Source organism: Enhydra lutris, unplaced genomic scaffold (genome assembly GCF_002288905.1).
Source record: "Enhydra lutris kenyoni isolate GAN:26980312 unplaced genomic scaffold, ASM228890v2 scaffoldscaffold43, whole genome shotgun sequence".
NCBI lineage: Eukaryota > Metazoa > Chordata > Mammalia > Carnivora > Mustelidae > Enhydra > Enhydra lutris.
This window is the reverse complement of record NW_019154127.1, coordinates 13045134-13064253: the sequence shown is the minus strand read 5'-3', so window position 1 is coordinate 13064253 and position 19120 is coordinate 13045134. Positions and strand designations below refer to the sequence as shown.

The 19120-nt window shown below is 51.1% G+C and overlaps 1 protein-coding gene across 2 annotated transcripts in view; it reads right to left on the bottom strand.

Moving 5' to 3' along the window:
• Positions 1-19120, bottom strand: part of LOC111155740 (PBX/knotted 1 homeobox 1) — a 55450-nt gene that overhangs the window by 16048 nt on the left and 20282 nt on the right. The window contains exons 2-6 of one of the 2 annotated variants that reach the window (XM_022516110.1): positions 9165-9233; positions 7995-8102; positions 4758-4885; positions 2393-2564; positions 522-692 (exon numbers count right to left, since the gene is read on the bottom strand). In XM_022516110.1, the coding sequence (XP_022371818.1) occupies positions 522-692; positions 2393-2564; positions 4758-4885; positions 7995-8045 (522 nt within the window). In that variant the 5' untranslated portion in view covers positions 8046-8102; positions 9165-9233. Of the gene's footprint in view, positions 1-521; positions 693-2392; positions 2565-4757; positions 4886-7994; positions 8103-9164; positions 9234-19120 lie in introns of those variants that run through there. The other variant, XM_022516111.1, reaches the window with a different exon arrangement.

Below are 19120 nucleotides of genomic sequence, written 5' to 3'. Positions count from 1 at the left end.
CAGGCCAGACACAAAAGGACAAATACGGTGGGATCCCCTCGCGTCGGGTACCTGAACTGACCAGGTTCACAGAGAGTAGAATGGTGGGAGCTGGGGAGGGAAGAGTGGGGAGTTATTACTCCACAGGGACAGCGTTTCAGTCTGAGAAGATGGAAAGTTCCAGAGACGGCTGGTGACGACTGTGCAGCAGTGTGAATATGCTGAATGTCACCCAACAGTCAAGACGGTACATTCTATGATACGTGTGTTTTACCACAATTTCCAGAAATAATAAAAACCTTATTTTAAAGAAAAAGGAAAGTGATGACTGGTACTCCGTCCTCCAAACAGCCGGGGTCCAGGGTCCGCCGGGCAGATGGAGGCCTCAGTCCACGACTGCATGAAGCCCAGAGGCTGTCCTGGCCCCAGGAAGGCCGTGATAGCCCAGGCCCTCCGGCGGGGCCGCTGGTCTCAGGAGGCGGCACCGTCGCCCCTGCGGACCTTACCATCACTGCGAAGCAGAGCAGGACCCAAACAGATACCTGGGACTGGACGGGGGAATACGGGCTTCCGGGCTCTCCGCTCAGCAGAGTCTCACTGTTCATTTTCGTCTTTAGACAAGCGATGTATCGACTGCAGAAGTCTTTGCACAGTTCATTAACCTTTTCCAGCTCAAGAAGATGGATACGCAAAACCTGGATTGCTTTTACCATCTAGAAGCAGAGAAAATGAAAGACCCTCAGACAAGAAAACGGCAGCGTCCCGGGAAGTTTGAATTCTCAGCACGTAGCCTCTCTCGGCTCAACCTGAGTGCCGCAGAGCCACGGCCGTCTGCAGGGCTGGCGACAGAAGGGGAATTACGTCCGAACCACGTGGAACGACAAGGCATCCCAGCGCCACAGGCCTCTGACATCTCAGCTGCATCTGCTGTGCGGGGACACGGATGGTCCCCCTGCCGCCCTCGGTGAGTCCCAGCGCCGGGAGACGGCCCAGCCTCGGCCTGGCCCCACCGCTGCCCCGTTCCACAAGAGCAAGGCCCTCACCCTCCCTGTCCTCCCGTGTCCCCCTCGGTCCCTCCGTCAGTGGGGACGGATCCACACCCACAGCACAGGTGGCTCTTTTTTTCGATAAAACTCGACTTACCGACTCTGCCTTTGATGGACTGTGCTCCTGGTGTGAAGCCTGAGAACTTTGGCCCTAGCACGACGTCAGCCCTTTAAGATCTAAAAGTTCTACTGTGACTTTATTAAGTCACTAAGTTTCGGGGTAACCCGCCCCACAGCTGCAGACTCCGCTCTGCCCCAATAAGCACCACGTGCCTGTGAATCCACAGCCCAAAGCCCAGCCCCTCCCGCTGGGGCCCTGGTCGCACACCTCGAATGCATTTGCCGAAGGAACCAGCCAAGGCCCGCTTGGCCCTCTGCGGGGACACCAGTCAGGAGAGCCTGGGTCCCCTCCTCCGGCTGTCCCCGCGGCCACACAGTGGTGGCAGTGTGACAGATTCAGAGGCCAAGCAAGCTTCTGATTCTCACCCTGAAAGGGCGGGCACCTGGAGGCCACTCCAGGTCAGACGGCGCCCCGGGAAAATCCGTCAGGCACGGAGGTTGAATGCATAATGAGAAGTTAAAAACCGACACAGACCCGGGACATTTATTCAGGAAAAGATTTCCTAAAGACTCTCTTCTGCGGACAGGGGCCCTGACCCCGGTTTGGGGCTGGGGATTAGCAGGCTCTAAAGGCAGCCCGGGGAAGGAGCGCGCCCCCGACTCGGGCTACTGGTGCTCCACTGCCCTGAGGGGCGCGTAAGCGACGCTGACACGACCACGTCTGCTCTTCCTTCAGCAAGGGTCGTGGGGCACCCGGCCGAGGAGGAGGGCACCCGGCCGAGGAGGAGGGCATCCGGCCGAGGCGGCACGGCTGGGGTGAGCAGTGAGGAGCGTGGGAGACCGCTGTGCAGGCCGCCCTGCTCCGTGTGCAAGGGCCTCGAGTCTGCACACAGCCACCTGCCACCACTCACGGCCAGCCTCCAGAGAGAGCACAGGGACGTGTGTCCATGGCCGGGGACAAGCTCAGAACCGGACAGGGACACAGGCATGCTGCCTGAGAAGCGCGGCACAGAAGCACACCGACCCCAAGGGACTTCACCTATACTCAGGGGGACCTGAGTCCCCAGCCCCCTGGTGGCACAGGCACAGACGAGCTCCTCTGAGCCCTGGATAGAGGTCACCGGGGAAGGCTGGGAGACGTGGGGTTACACCCAGGTCACACATACGGGAAATATTTCATCAACTCCCGGATTCCCTCCTTTAGCACAACTACATTCTGAAGTCCTGATTACAAGTTTCAAGTTCACTGAACAGATTTTAAATTTGGAATAAATAAAGAATAAGAATGAAACATTTCTTTTACTTACTAAATTGTCAGTTTCCGGATCTTCACAAAAGAAGGGTTTCCCTTCCTTCTCCTGCTTCCGTACAAAATTTTCGATATCCACATCGAAGCTGGCGGAAGTCGTGCCTTCGGAGCCCTGCGTGGACTGTTCGCATTTTTCAAACAGCAAAGCTAATAACGGAAACAGCGGGTGCCTGGGGGGACAGAAAGAGTAAAACGGGCGTCCCACGTCCCACACGTGCACGAGAGTGTCTGAGGGCGTGTGTGCGCATTCACTGTCGAGACATCGTTCTCATGCTCCAGCTTATCCGCCGCCATGGAAGAGCCGAGGGGGTCTCCTCTGCTCACAGAGGGGAGCAGCCATCACCAAGGGCAACCCTACAGCACCTTCATCAGCCCGCAGTGACCCTGCAGCCATTAGCAGTTGCTGCCCATCTCCCCCCAAACCCCAGCCCCCGGCCACCACAACCGATTTTCTGTCTCTCTAGGCTTGCCAGGGTTCTAGGCATCTAAACGGAATTACACAACACACACCCTTCGGCATCTAGCTTCTCGCACTCAGCACGGTGTCTTCCAGGCTCATCAGCGCTGGCACATGGGTCACTACCTCGTTCCTTGTTGTGGCTGAATGATACGCCATGGTATGGACAGACCAGCTTTATCAGTTTAAAATTTACAGTTAGATCTATACTCTCTTTTGAGTAAACTTTTTCTTTTAAGATTTTATTTATTTATTTGAGAGAGAGAGAGAGTGCACAAGCAGAAGGGAAAAGCAGGCTCCCCGCTGAGCAGGGAGATTGATGCAGGGCTCGATCCCAGGACCCTGGCATCAGGACCTCAGCGATGGCAAAAGCTTCACCTGCTGAGCCCCCCAGGCACCCCTTGAGTAAACTGTACAAAACGTGAGAGCACACTGAGGATCTTCTTTTGGCATGTGAATGTCTAATTCTTCCAATACCATTTGTGGGAAAGTCCGCCTCTACCCCACGGAACTGTCTACACCTTTGTCAGATCCACTAAATCACATTCTGGTACATCTACTTCTGGACTCTCTATCAGTGATCTGCTCCTATCCCTTCACCACTGTCACGGCATCTTCATTACTATGCCGCCACAGGATGTTTCCAAATTCAACTTTATTCTTTTTCAACACTATTTCGGCTGGTCTAGTTATTTTGCCTTCCATATAAAATTCAAAATTAATGTGTCTACATGTAGAAAACTATCCTGCTAAGGCTTTAATTGGAATTATGCTAACTCTACAGGTCGATTTCAGGAAAAAGGACATCTTTACTATGTTGAGTTTTCCAATCCATGAACATGGTATGTGTCGCATGTAGGTTTTCCTTGATTGCTGGCATCAGCATCTTATAGTTTTTCAGCATAAAGTTTCTGCGTTTTGTTAGATTTATACCTAAATGTTTCGGAGCTCTTGTAAACAATACTGTCTTTTTAAATTCTCAGCCTCCCATTGTATATTACTGATAGAGAAACGGGATTGTTTTCTGTGCGTTGCCCCTGTAATGAGTGACCTTACTAAACTCACTTACCCAGTTCTGGAAGTTTTTTGGTGGAGTCTTTGGGCTTTTCTATACAGACAATTGTGTCGTTTGTGCACAGAGCCAGCTTCATGTCTTCCTTTCTAATCTGGTATGCATCTTCTTGCCTTATCACACTGGCTAGGACTTATATTACAGTGCCGAACGGGGCTCCTTTTGCACGGTCTCAGAGGAAAACAGTCTCTGGCCATCGAATATGATGAGAACTACAGATTTCCTGATGTTGCGCTTCATCAGGTTAGGAGAGAGACCCTCCATGACCACCTTGCTGACAGTTTTGAATCATAATTAGCTGCTGATTTTTGTCAAATGCTTTTCTGTGTCACTCGGTATGATCATGTTGGGGTCTCGCTGGCTGATCTTTTGACAAATGATTCAGTTTGAGTTCTCGGGATAAACTCCACTTGGTGAGTGTATGTCATTCTTTTTATATGTCACTGGATTTAATGTTTTATTAATGACTTTTATGTTTAAGTTCCTGAGACATACTGGTGTGTACTTTTTTTTTTTTTAAACTGTCTTTGTCTGGCTTTAGTATCAGAATGATGCGTTGGGAGCCGTTCCCTCTTTGTTTACTGGACTATCCTGAAAAAATACCTGGGCCTGAAGATTTCTTTTAGCAAGGCTGACTAAAATGTACATTTATATTCCAAAACTTCTTTTAAGGTATCAGGAATGATATCTTAATTTGACAAACTTCTCACCCCCGTGGTTATCACGTCAAACCTTACTACTCTGCCTAGCTGACAGCTCTAACGTTCCACTTAACAAGGTTCTCGATCCCTGTTATTGCTGTTAAAACCCCCGTGCGTCGCATCTCGTCGCTACCTATAAATGGCCTGCTTGTCCGCGTCCATTGGCGTCTGGGACCCCACGGGTGGGGGGCTTACTCCTTCCACATCGGGCTCAGAGCAGTTGGGGTCTTGCTCCGTTTTTAACTCTGTTACTACTTGCATCTGTGAAAGGAGGAGGAGAATTCTGGTTACTAAACACAAAATAAAGAGCTACTAAGTACTAGACTCTCAAACAGGAACAGAAATGCAACAGGAGCGGAAATTGCTAGACGGCTGGATGACTGGCAACAGTATCTAGAAACTACGACCAACAAAACTCCTCTGAACTTAATACATTTTGCAAATGGCTAAGACAAAGTAAAATTTCCAAATCATCATGAAAGCTGTGAGGACTGGTCTCCGTGAAATGCTTATGATTTTCAGAAACGTACTACTGCCCAGCACTGAAGGGACGGGGCACAGGAAAAATGTCACTGCTGTCCCTTCCTGCCTTAGAGGCTCACACCGAGTAACACTACAGTAAGAGAAGCACACACGAGGAGTTCACACTCTTACCTTGTCACGAAAACAACTCAGACCCCATATTCTAAATTCTCCCCATCTACTCTTGAATTTGAGAACACATAAGCTATCCAAAGTTTGAGAAAAGAGTCACTGTGCAGAAAGCGAAGACTGGCTGTGTTTCAAGAACTTGTATTAAACGTGAGAGGAAGCGCTAGTGATATTACCAGTTACATTCCTTTCAGCTAGCTATTTGGTTTGTAACTTAGGTGTAAAGTATTTAAACCCATCAGCATGAGGAATTCAGTTCACAGAAAGAAATCACAGATCGCTGCAGGAAGCTCTCAAGGATCCACGAGCAGATGGCCAGTCCCCTAGCTCCTTCATGGCCACCCCTTGCCGCCAGGACTCTGTCCCTCCAGGCAGCAGCCGGGTGGGGACCCTTGGAGAAGGGGCTTCTCCCCACATGGTGGGAGAGACTGTGCCCTGCCACGAACCCCGCCCCCACCCAGGGTCCCCTGACAGCCAGGGCTGGTCACAGGCCACAGGGATCCTGCTGCAGCTCTCCGATGGTCCAGAGGGCAGGGACCCCTCCGAGCTGCTGCCTTCAGATGGTGCAGCGGGCCCGGGAGGGCATTTGTCTCTCTTAAAAAAACAAAACACTGGGGTGCCTGGGTGGCTCAGTGGGTTAAGCCGCTGCCTTCGACTCGGGTCATGATCTTAGGGTCCTGGGATCGAGCCCCGCATCGGGCTCTCTGCTCAGCAGGGAGCCTGCTTCCTCCTCTCTCTCTGCCTGCCTCTCTGCCTGCTTGTGATCTCTGTCTGTCAAATAAATAAATAAATAAAATCTTTAAAAAAAAAAACAAAACACTAAAGCAGCTCACTGCAGCCCAGCCAAACTCAACCTTTCTGGAGGGAAATCTGACAGTGTTATTGAAAAGCCTCAAAAGGGGGCACCTGGGTGGTTCAGTCATTAGGCATCTGCCTTCAGCTTGGGTCATGATCTCAGGGTCCTGGGATCGAGCTCCACATCGGGGTCTTTGCTCAACGGGAGGCCTGCCTCTCCCTCTCCCACTCCCCCTGCTTGTGTTCCCTCTCTCACTGTGTCTCTCTCTGTCAAATAAAAACAAAATCTTTTTTTAAAAAAATTTTTTTAAGCCTCAAAAGATTTATTTTAGGTTTTTTTTTTTAAGTGCTGGTGTGAAAAAGAAACACCTAAATGTGCCACCTCGGAGGAATGGCCAAGGAAACCGGGCACATCTAAGCTGCAGGGTAGTAAACAGTCAACGTTCATCAAGAGTTTTCCATGGCAAGAGAAAAGAGAGGCTCCTTCCCTCCCTGTGCCTGGCACCACGCAGGACACAGCCACCACCACAGGCACAGATCTGCTCCTGCGGGAGGAGACTCTCGGGATAGGCTCCCAGGATAGGTTCGGCCAGCAGGGGATGGGGGATCAGCGGAGGGAGGAAGGACAGGGGTAGGGGGCAGGTGGGGAGGGAGCAGGCTGCCGTGTGATCAGGGCAGACAGGGAGTCTTCCCAGAATGCGATGGAAGCAAAGACGCATAGGACCGGAGGACCGTGGCCGAGCTGCTGCTTGGGGAAAGAGCCAAGGGAAGTGCCCGGCCAGGGCCACAGGGCAGACATACCCAGAAGCAGACCGCAGAGGTGAGGACATGGGCAATGCAGGGTCCTCAAGGCCAGGCTCTGTGGGCAGGAGGAGAGGGGACAGCACTAGCTTTGCATTTTAGAAATGGAATCACTTGGAAATATCAAAGGACTTTGAGATGCAGAGAGCACCCCCCCCCACGCCTCAATTCCTATAAGAAGCTAAGACCCTTAAACATTTGTAAAGAACCAGCAACCACAACAACAGCAAAAGCCAACAAAACAAAGTCTGTGCGCCAGGAACCAAACCAGCAAGGCCGGGACTGGCCACCAAGGAGATGCAGCAGGAGGCGAAGGAGCCGCGGGCCCCCACCCCGCGCCACCCGGAACCTCACTGGTGCGGCCCGACCTCATTCGGGTGAGTCCCCCCGCCTGGACTGACGAGGCGCACTCAATGTCCGAGCAGGGAGAAGGGGCCTCGGGGCGTCTCTCGTCGCCTCCCGACTATAGGAAGCAGGAAGCAAAGACGGAGCTCTTCGAAGGAACGAGCTCCAGGGCTCCGAGTCAGAGAGGTACTGGCCCCCATTCCGAACACACAGAGCACCCCAAGACCTCGGGGTCCCAAGAGAGGCCGCCCGGGCCTCGGCTGAGCTGCTCCCACTCCCGGACTGCCCAGTTCCTTCAGGGCTCAGACCCGAAACGTCCAGATTTCACCGCAGCTGCAAGGAAAACGAAGCGCATAGACGGTGGGCGGGCGGGCAAGAGGCTATCAGGCGGCCTGGCGACGCCGCCGCCCAGCCCATCGGGACGCCCCGCCGCCACTCACCCTGCGGAGGGGAAAGGCCGTGGCTCCCACGCAGGTCGGCAACCAGCCACGCGGCTCTCACCCACCCAGCTTCCCTTTAAAAGCAACAATGCTCACTAGTGCGGACATGAAAACGGTAACTTCCCAATCGGCTCCGACGGAGCGGGTCACAACCACTGGGAGAAACGCGTGAGTCCGCGGCTAGCCCCTCTGAGCACCGGCACATAACCCCACATCACGCACTTGAAATTGAACCCGCAGCCTCCGGGAGACGGACTCAGCAGCGAACGACGCATCAGTCGCGTCTCCGCAGCCGCTCCACGCCCGAACGCAGCGCGCGGGTAAAGCTCGCCGCTCACCTGCTGCCCATCCTGATAGCTGTCTATGCTCAAGGTCTGTGTGGCCATCATGGTGAGTGAGTTTTATAATAAAACATCACATCATCTCGAGTCAGAGGCAAATGGTGTCTAGGGAAACAGAAGCAGAAAAGCATCAGTTAATAATTACAGAGCATTTTGGGTCCCCCTTACTCCACAGGACCCATAGGCTTTTTTAAAATGCGTATTTTCACATGGAGAGGAAGAAGCCACCCCAGGAGGTTATAAGCCAACACCCTCAGCCTGACCCCGCTCACTTAGTGGCCCCGAAGTCACACGTGCTCCGGGCCCGGACTTGTTCTCAGTATTTACCACTCCGGATGCCTTCCCTCTAGTAACTGTCCACGGGTGCGGGACACTGTCCTGGGCCCAGGGCCGCGACAGTGCGGAGGCTCCGCTCTGCTCTCCTGGGGCGGCTGGGCAGCCGGGCCACACGGAAGGGTCAGCATGTTCACCCACTTGGCGCTCGCACCCTCCCTGGGTCAGGGTCTCCTGTGGGGCCACCCTCCCCGGAGGGGCCTGAGTAACAGGGCCGCAACTGCAGAGTGGCCAGAGGTGGGGCCAACCAAATCGTCATGAGAGTCGGGGCCTCCCACCGGCCTGGGAAGCCAACCGCGACCTAGTGAAGGCCCAGGGGCAAACGAGGCTCCCCCCGTCCTGCAGCAAATGCTCCGACTCAAGTCCCACCCGGCGCCCGGGGAAGCACAGGCAGCGGCGCAGATAGGAGCCAACCGGTCACGGTGCACACGGGTACCGGGCAGCTGTAGGCACAAGCCGGTCACCTTGCGCATGGGTAAGTGTCAGGAGGGGATGAGATGAGGACAAGCAGGCAGGGACGGAGAAGACTGGGGGGAGAGAGGGAGACCCCCAGGTGCAGGAGGGCCAACAGGAGCCACGGGGAGGTCATGACTCCACATGTGGGGCAGGAGACTGGGCAGAGTGATGAGGGGGACAGCGAAGGGAAGGGAGCAGCAGGCACGGGACCGGCTCCCACAGACTCTCACAGGCCCCGGCCCCGCAGTCTTGGGGGCACGGGGAGCCATGGGAGGGTCTGAGCAGCAGGGGGACGCGGCAGGGACCCAAGGCGGACAGGTGCGCAGCCACGGGCAGATGCGCAGCTGCGGGCAGGCAGGGCGCTGGGCGTGTTCCCACCTGAACAACGGGCAAAGCCGAGCCGCACGTCCTGGAACGGAGCCGACGGAGGGGAGCAGATTCTGTGGCCTGCGAGGAGAGAGCAAGGGGTAGGGCACCTTAGGTTTGATGCTTCTCAAATTCCGAACAAATGCGACTGTGTCAGAAATGCAAACTCAGTGCCCATCAGGGCACGGCTGGTGCAAGGAGGGGACCGAACAGTGTCTCTCAGGAGATCGCCGAATCCCAGCCCCTAGTCCTTGCCAGTGGGACCTTCTCTAGAACAAGGGCCTTTACGCAGGTCATTATGCGGAAGATCTTAAGACGAGACTATCCTGGATTACGGGGAGGCCCTAAGTCCAGTGACTGGTGTCCTTTAAGGATGGGGAGACAAAGACCTGAGATACAGAGGGGACGTCATGTGCAGACAGACGCCAAGACCGGGGTGATGCTGCCCCAGGCCAAGACCGCCCGGAGCCACCAGGAGTGCAGAGAGGAGGACCCCGAGTGCCTCAGATGCCAGGCTGACTTCAGGTGCCAGGAAGCACGTTTCTGTTGTTTTCATCCGTCCGGTTTGTGGGACTTCGTTCCAGCAGCCCCAGGACACTGTGTCAGCACGTAGGGCCTCCAGCTCGGGTGAGGCCAGCCCGGGGAGAGGGGGTGGGCCACATACGTCAGGAGGTCGGGAGATCTGGGCCACCCGGTACAGAATGGGGAGCAGCCGCCAGCAGGACAAAAACAGAACCAGGAGGCACGGCTGACGCCAGAGAAGACAGACGGAGGAGGGGGTGTTACCACGTCACCACAGCTGACTACGGCAACGCGCGCTGGGGAGAGGAGGGCCTGACTGGAGCGGGGAGGACAGAACAGCAAGACGTGGCCAGCCCAAGGGAAGGAACTGAACTCGCGTGGAGTCGCGACTCGAGCTGCCCTCTCTGCCCCTGGCAGCCTCTGTCCTGAGACAGAGGCAAACCCGTCACTGGGCACCTCCCAGTGGTCTTTGCCTCGACCCAAAGCTGGCCCTCCCCCCAGCATCTTGCCTTCCCCTCCACCCCAGGGCAGTGACTCCAACCAGCACTCCCCCCTCCCACAACCCTGATCACAGCAGGGGCTCATGGGAACCGCTGGTCTCCCCTCCTCCTCTCCACTGTCCACCGTTCAGAAACACAAATCTGGCGAAAACCCCACTGCAGGTCAAGTCCACGGGCGGCAGCACCCCGCCACCCCTGTCCCCCAGGAGCTGTGCCAGCAGTCAGAGGGTGTCACGCTATTCCTCCCCCGGCCCGGCACGGCCCCACCCTGGGACTTCGGCTGGAACACTCTGGCCTTCTCTGGGCCTGGCCAGCTGGCAAATACCCCTCATCGCCCATGCGGCCGTCCCAGAGTCTGCCCAGCGCTCGCCCACACCTGGAGCGCACCTCTCCCCCAGGGCCTCACAGGCCGTGCTCAGTGCCACGGGCCTCATGGTTTCTCTGCACCCTGCACCTTCCTTCAGGGCCAAGGCCCCTGTCCTGCCGTGGCCTCGACGACCAGTACCGTCTCCGATCACGACGTACAGCCCACCGTGGACAGACAACAGCGTGGTCTGGACGCCTGGCTCACCCAGCTCTGCCCATCCTGGCGCCCACATCAACGGGCTGCGCGCTCAGCCTTTTCCGATCTTGGTCACGGTCCCTTTGGCGGCTGCGGGCACACAAACTCCTGAGGCCGGGCTGGGTCTCAGGCAACCCCGGCCTGCAGAGAGCAGGGCAGTCCCCGGCTCCCAGCGCCAGTGACGGCTGCCCTGCGAGCACGGCGGGGCTCTGTGGGAGCACCCAAGCCCCCGCATGGCACCAGCCGTGGGTCACCGGAAGGCTGCCTTTCTCGGCGAACACCTGCCGCGGCCGGCGGGGCCAGCTGCCCATGCTCACGGCTTCCCTTTCTCGGCCGCGGAGACCTCGGGCCGGTGCACCTGTGCTGGGGCTGCCTCCATACATTCTAGCTCGCCCCACATGAATGCAGGGGGCTGCGAGCGCCGCCATCCAGGGCAGAGGGGCCAGGCCCGGACACTCGGCCAGGAAGGCCCCGGGCGGCCAGGGCCTCACTATCTCAGCGCTGCACAATGGACACGGAGGTCTCCTGCCATCAGCCGTCTGAAAGTCCAACGCTGCTCAAAGTGGAGAAGAAAGTATTTTAGAAAACTCGCATTTAAAGAACAGCAAACCAAGGAAGGAAGACGCACACCTTCTGGGGCCGCGCGGGCCGCAAGCCAAGCCCGGGGCTGCCTCTCTCCCTGCCGCTGACGTCCATCTCCCAGGACCCGGCCAGTGTGGAACCTCACTCCACAGCAGACAGTTCTAGATCAAAGTCATGCCGGCGCAGAAAGCCTGTGTCAGAGGAAGTCCGCGTCGACTCAGCTGCCGGTGTCCAGAGCTTACACTGGCTCCGCTGCGCCGAGTCCACACAGCGGCAACTGCAGAGAACGAGCAGGGCACAGCGTGGCTCCAGGTGCGGGTCCTTCCCGGGCACGACCCACCTCTCGTGCGGCCGGCCATGCGGCCCTCACTGTGCTGCCCACGGGGACATGGGCAGGGAAGTGGCACTGATCCAGAGGCCCCGAGTCTCCTGCTCCCACCCACTCTTCAGAATAGATGCGACGCGCAACCACAAAGCAAAGCCCCTGGGAGACGAGGCAGCAGCGCACCCACGGAGTCACTCCCCACACGTGTCAGCAGTGCCCTGCATTCGACTCTGAAAGCCTTTTTCATCACTGTGAAAGGAAGAGGCTCCCCAAGATTTAGGCACGAAGTCACAAGTGCACCTGACGGACGAGACCCCTTGGCAAGGACACACACCAAGAGCTTCCTGCAACAATCCAGTGACTCAGAGTTAAAGGCAAACTGCAGAAGGGGGACTGGGGGGCTCAGGTGGTTAGGTGTCTGCCTTCGGCTCGGGTCATGATCCCAGAGTCCTGGGATCGAGCCCTGCATCAGGCTCGCTGCTCAGCAGGGAGTCTGCTTCACCCTCTCCCTCTTCCTGTTGCTCCCCTGGCTTGTCCTCACTCTGTGTCAAAATGAATAAAATCTTTTAAAAAAATGTCCATACTATCCAAAGCAATCTACAACCCGAAGGAAATCCCTATCAAATACCACCAGCATTTTTCAGAGAACTAGAACAAACAAGCCTAAAATTTGTACGGAAGCACAAAACACCCCAAATGGCCAAAGTAATCTTGAAAAAGAAAAGCAAAGCTGGCGGCATCACAATTCCAGACTTTGAGCTCTATTACAAAGCTGTAGTCATCAGGACAGTATGGTACTGGCACGAAATAGACACACAGCTCAACAGAACAGAATAGAAAGCCCAGAAATGGACTCGCAACTCTATGGTCAATTAATCTTCAACCAACCAGGAGAAAACACCCCATGGAAATAAGACCGTCTCTTCAACAAATGGCATTGGGAAAACTGGTTGGCTACATGCAAAAGAATGAAACTGGACCACCTTCCTACACCACACACAAAAATAAATTCAAAACGAGTTAAAGACCTAAATGTGAGACCTGAAACCATAAAAACCCTAGAAGAGAGCACAGGCAGTAATTTCTGTGACATCAAGCATAACAACATGTTTTTAGATTTTTAGATCTATCTCTTGAGGCAAGGGAAACAAGAGCAAAAATAAACTATTGGGATCTCATTTAAAAAAAAAAAAAGAAGATGGTGGGGACCTGGGTGGCTCAGCGGGTTAAAGCCTCTGCCTTCGGCTCGGGTCGTGATCCCAGGACCCTGGGATCGAGCCCCGTATTGGGCTCTCTACTCAGCGGGCAGTCTGCTTCCCCCTCTCTCTCTGCCTGCCTCTCTGCCTACTTGTGATCTCCGTCTGTCAAATAAATAAATAAAATCTTTAAAAATAAATAAATTAATTAATTAATTAATTAAATTAAAAAGGAAGGAAAAAAAATCTTCACAGCAAAAGAAACAATCAATAAAACCAAAAGTTGGGCGCCTGGGTGGCTCAGTGGGTTAAGCCGCTGCCTTCGGCTCAGGTCATGATCTCAGGGTCCTGGGATCGAGTGCCGCATCGGGCTCTCTGCTCAGCAGGGAGCCTGCTTCCCTCTCTCTCTCTCTCTCTCTGCCTGCCTCTCTGTCTACTTGTGATCTCTCTCTATCAAATAAATAAATAAAAAATCTTTAAAAAAAAATAAAATAAAATAAAACCAAAAGGCAACCTATGGAATGGGAGAAGATATTTGCAAATGCCGTATCTGAAAAAGGGTTATTATCTAAAATAGTTAAAGAATTTATAAAACTCAACACCCAAAACCAAACAATCCAATTAAAAAATGGAAAGACATGAACGGACTTTTCTCCAAAGAAGACATCCAGAGGGTCAACAGACACACTCACCATCGGGGAAATACACATCAAAACCTCAATGAGACACCATCTCACACCTGTCAGAACAGCTAAGATTACACAAGAAACAACAGGTGCTGGCGAGGATGCGGAGAAAGGGAAGCCCTCATGCACCGTTCGTGGGAATGTAAGCTGGGGCAGCTGCTCTGGAAAACAGCACAGAGGGTCCTCAGAGAGTTAAAAATAGCGCTACCCTATGACCCAGCAATCGCACTCCTGGGTATTTACCCTAAAAATACAAAAACACTAATTCAAGAGGAGTTAAGATGGAGGAGGAGTAGGGGACCCTAATTTTGTCTGGTCCCTGGAATTCGGCGAGACAGTTATGAGATCATTCTGAACACCTGCAGAATCAACGAGAGACCTGAGAACCGCTGCAGCTCTACCAAAAGAAAAGCAACCACTTTCTGCACGGTAGGAGGCGCAGAGACGAGAGTCCGAGGTGATACAGTGGAAGATAAACACGGGCGGAGGGAGCCTCTGTAAGCAGCTACTGGAGAGTGTTACACACAGTGAGCACAAAATCAGAACTTTTAGACACCTGAAAGGCACGCATGGGGCCAAGTGGGCTGGAATCCCAAGTGGGACAGTGTGGTCTCAGGGTCCCCAGGGTCACAAGAAGAATGGGGGTGCCCAAGGGTGGCAGGGTTCCCAGGCATTGGAGCAGGAAGTTGACTGCAATCAGCGACCCCAGGCACCAGCTTTCTGCTCAGTCTTGCCACAAACCGAGAACCGCTGCGGGGTCGGGTCACTGTTCTCCGAGCAGGTTCCTAGCAAGCAGCAGATCTGGGCTGAGACACCCCCTCCCTGCCCTCGGAGGAGCAGCCTGGGTGCACGCCACAGGAGTCTGCAAAGTTTGGAGACTCCAGACAGGGTCACGCGCCTGAGATAAAAACTTTCGGCCACAGGCTCGGTAAGCACGGAGTAAAGAATGACTGACAGCTTTCCCGCGGGGGCTCACGAAGAGCGGGGGGAGCGAATTTCTGCTCCAGGGCTGGAGACTGGGGCGCCACCATTCTCATCCCCCACGTGGTCCTGGAGCCACTTACACCGAGCCAGGCCCCCTGCAAGTGGGTGCATCTCTGCCAGGCCAAAGCCACCTGGGAATTAGCGTGACAGGCACCTCTCCCGGAAGATCAGCAGAACTTCAGGCTGACAGCAGGTTTACCGATCGTACAGAGCTGCAAGACTCCGGCTCTTGGGGAAAACAGTATATGGCATTTGTGGTTTTTTTCTTGTGATTCTTTAATCTTTCAGTTTTATACTTCATTTCCGTTTTAGCTATTTTCTTATATTGTCAATTTTTTTAAGTCTTTTTCATTTTCATTTTTACATTTACACTTCATATATATTTTTCATTTCTGGCTTCCTCTCATTGTATTCAATTTTACATATGTGTGTGTGTGTGTGTGTGTGTTTCTTTCCTATTTTGGCATCTAGTTTATTGTTCTGTTCAACTTCTTGTTTGATTCTCTCTCTCTTTTTTTTTTTTTTTTTTTTTGGTTTCTGTTCTCTTCTGATTTGTTTAGTGTGCATTTTTTCTAGTGTTGTAGTTGCTATTTCTGTATTTTCTCTTTCTTTCATTTACTCTTTTCTGGATACAATGACAAGACAGAAGAACTCACTCTAAAAGAGAGAAAAAGAGGAAGTACTCACTGCCAAAGATTTAGTCAATATGGATATTAATAGACAGTCAGAGCTAGAATTCAGAATAATGATTATAAAGATACTAGCTGGGCTTGAAAAAACCATAGAAAACACTAGAGAAGTAAAAGAACTAAAATCTAATCAGTCGAAATTACAAAGGCTGTTAATGAAGTGTGATAAAAAATAAAAAAAAAAATTTGTCCCAGGCTCTGCTGGGACAAATGAGGCAAAAGAGAGTCAGTGATTTAAAAGACAAAATGATGGAGAATAAGGAAGCTGAGAAAAAGAGAGAGAGACAACTACTGGATCACGAGGGAAGGATTTGAAAGATTAGCAATTCCATAAAGTGAAAAAAGATTGGAATAATTGGGGTCCCAGAGGAAGAGGGAGAGAGTGGGACAGAAGGATTATTTGAACAAATTATAGCTGAAAATGTCCCTAATCTGGGGAAGGAAACAGGCATTCTAGTCCATAAGGCACAGAGAACCCCCCTCAAAAAACAATAAAAATAGGGCAACACCTCCACATATAATAGTGAACCTCACAAATTTCAGAGATAAAGAGAAAATCCTGAAAGCAGCTCAGGACAAGAGGTTCTTAACCTACATCGCTAGAAACATAAGGTTGGCAGCAGACCGGTCCATGAGACCTGGCAGGACAGAAAGGACTGGCATGATATACTCAGGGTGCTAAATGAGAAAAAAAAGCAGCCAAGAATTCTTTGTCCTGCTAGGATGACATTCAGAATAGAAGGAGAGATAGAGAGCTTCTAAGACAAACAGAAACTAAAAGAATTTGTGATCACTAAACCAGATCCACAGGAAATATTAAAGAGGATCCTTTGAGCAAAGAGAGAGCCCAAAAGTAACAAAGACCAGAAAGGAACAGAGACAATATAGACCAGACAGACCAGAACAGTTTAAAACTTGAACTCAATCACAAGCGGTAATTTGGAAGGAATTTGGAAGGAACACAAATACATGGCAGTTAAAGAACATCCTACTGAAGAATGAATGGGTCAACCAGGAAATTAAAGAAGAATTTTTTTAAAATTCATGGAAACAAGTGAAAATGAAAACAGAACTGTTCAAAATCTTTGGGATGCAGCAAAGGCCGTCCTAAGAGGGAAATAAATAGCAAGACAAGCCTTTCTCAAGAAACAAGAAAAGTCTTAAGTAAACAACCTAACCTTACACCTAAAGGAGCTGGAGATGAACAGCAAATAAAGCCTAAATCCAGCGGGAGAAGAGAAATAAAGATTAGAGCAGAAATCAATGAAATAGAAACCAAAAGAACTGAACAGATCAACTAGGAGCTGGTTCTTTGAAAGAATTAATAAGATGATAAACCCCTGGCCAGACTTATCAAAAAGAAGAGAGAAAGGGCCCAAATAAATAAAATCATGCATGAAAGAGGAGAGATCACAACCAACACCAAAGAAATACAAACAATTATAAAAACATATTATGAGCAATTATACACCAGCAAATTTGACAATCTGGAAGAAATGGATGCATTCCTAGAAGCATATAAACTACCACAACTGTCATTCAGAATAGGAGAGGAAGAAAGAGAAAACCCAAACAGACCCATATTCCTCAAGAAATTGAAGCAGTCATAAAAAATCTCCCAATAAACACGACTCCAGGGCTGGGCAGCTTCCCAGGGGAATTCTACAAAACATTTAAAGAAGTATTAATACCTGTTCTTCTGGGGCACCTGGGTGGCTCAGTGGGTTAAAGCCTCTGCCTTCGGCTCAGGTCATGGTCCCAGTGTCCTGGGATCGAGCCCCACATCGGGCTCTCTGCTCTGCAGGGAGCCTGCTTCCACCTCTCTCTCTATCTGTCTGCCTCTCTGCCTACTTGTGATCTCTGTCTGTCAAATAAATAAATAAAATCTAAAAAAAAAAAAAAATACCTGTTCTTCCGAAGGTGTTTCAAAAAAAAAAAAACAGAAATGGAAAGAAATCTTCCAAACTCATACTATGAGGCCAGCATTACCTAGATCCCAAGACCAGACAAAGACCCCACCAAAAAGAAGAATTACAGACCAATATCCCTGATGAACACAGATGCAAAAATTCTCACCAAGATACTAGCCAATAGGATCCAACAGTACATCAAAAGGATGATTCACCAGGACCAAGTGGGATTTATTCCTGGGCTGCAAGGGTGGTTCGACATCCGAATCAGCAAAGAAGTCAAACTCTCACTCTTTGCAGATGACATGATACGCTGTGTGGAAAACCCAAAAGACTCCACCACAAAACTGCCAGAATTCAGAGGAATTCAGCAAAGTGGCAGGATACAGAATCAATGCACAGAAATCAGCTGCATTTGTATAAGCTAACAGTGAGAAGAAATTGAAATTAAGGAGTCGATCCCATCTATAAATGCACCCAAACAACCAAAAAGGGAAAGACAGGATCTGTACTCTGAAAACTAAAAAACACTTCTGAAAGAAGTTGAGGAAGACACAAAGAGATGGAAAAGCATTCCATGCTCATGGATCAGAAGGGTAAATATTGTTAAAATGTCTCTGCTACCCTAGAGCGATCTACACATTCGGTGTAATCCCTATCAAAGTACCATCAGCATTTCTTCACAGAGCTGGGACCAAATAATCTTAAAATTTATATGGAACCAAAAAGACCCTGAATAGCCTGAGGAATGTTGAAAAAGAAAAGCAAAGCTGGTGGCATCACGATGCCGGACTTCAAGCTCTATTACAAAGCTGTCATCATCAAGACAGTATGGTACTGGCACAAAAACAGACACATAGATCAATGGAACAGAGTAGAGAGCCCAGAAATGGACCCTTAACTCTATGGTCAACTAATTTTTGATGAAGCAGAAAAGAATATCCAAAGGCAAAAAGACAGTCTCTTCAACAAACGGTGTTGGGAAAATTGGATACCCACATGCAGAAGAATGAAACTGGACTATTTCCTTACACCACACACAAAAATAAACTCAAAATGGATAAAAGACCTAAATGTAGGGGTGCCTGGGTGGCTCAGTGTGTTAAAGCCTCTGCCTTTGGCTCAGGTCATGATCCCAGGGTCCTAGGATAGAGCCCTGCATCAGGCTCTCTGCTCAGCGGGGAGCCTGCTTCCTCCTCTCTCTCTGCCTGCTTCTCTGACTACTTGTGATCTCCGTCTGTCAAATAAATAAATTAAAAATCTTAAAAAAAAAAAAAAAGAGACCTAAATGTGAGATAGGAAACCTTCAAAATCCTAGAGAACACAGATAGCAACCTTTTTGACCTTGACCACAGCAACTTCTTCTTCTTCAATTTAAATTCAATTAATTAGCATATAATGTCTTATTTGTTTCCGGGGTACAGGTCTGTGAATCATCAGTCTTGTATAATACCCAGTGCTCGTTACAACACATACCTTCCCCAATGTCCATCACCCAGTTACCCCATTCCCATCCCAATCCCCCCCACCCCACCCCCGTCCCACAAATTCTTGCTAGACACACCTTCAGAGGCAAGGGAAACAAAAGTTAAAATGAACTATTGGGACTTCATCAAGATAAAAAGCTTTTGCACAGCAAAGGAAACGTCAACAAAACCAAAAGACAAACTACCAAAGGGGAGAAGATATTTGCAAATGTCTTATCAGATAAAAGGCTAATATCCAAAATCTATAAAGAACTTATCAAACTTGACACCCAAAAACAATTAATCCAGTCAAGAAATGGGCAGAAGACATGAGCAGACATTTCTGCAAAGAAGACATCCAGATGGCCAACAGACACATGAAAAAGTGCTCCACATCACTCGGCATCAGGGAAATACAAATCAAAACCACAATGAGACACCACCTCACACCGGTCAGAATGGCTAAAATTAACAAGTCAGGAAATGACAGATGCTGGCGAGGATGCTGTTTTCCAGAGTGGTTGCACCAGCTTGCATTCCCACCAA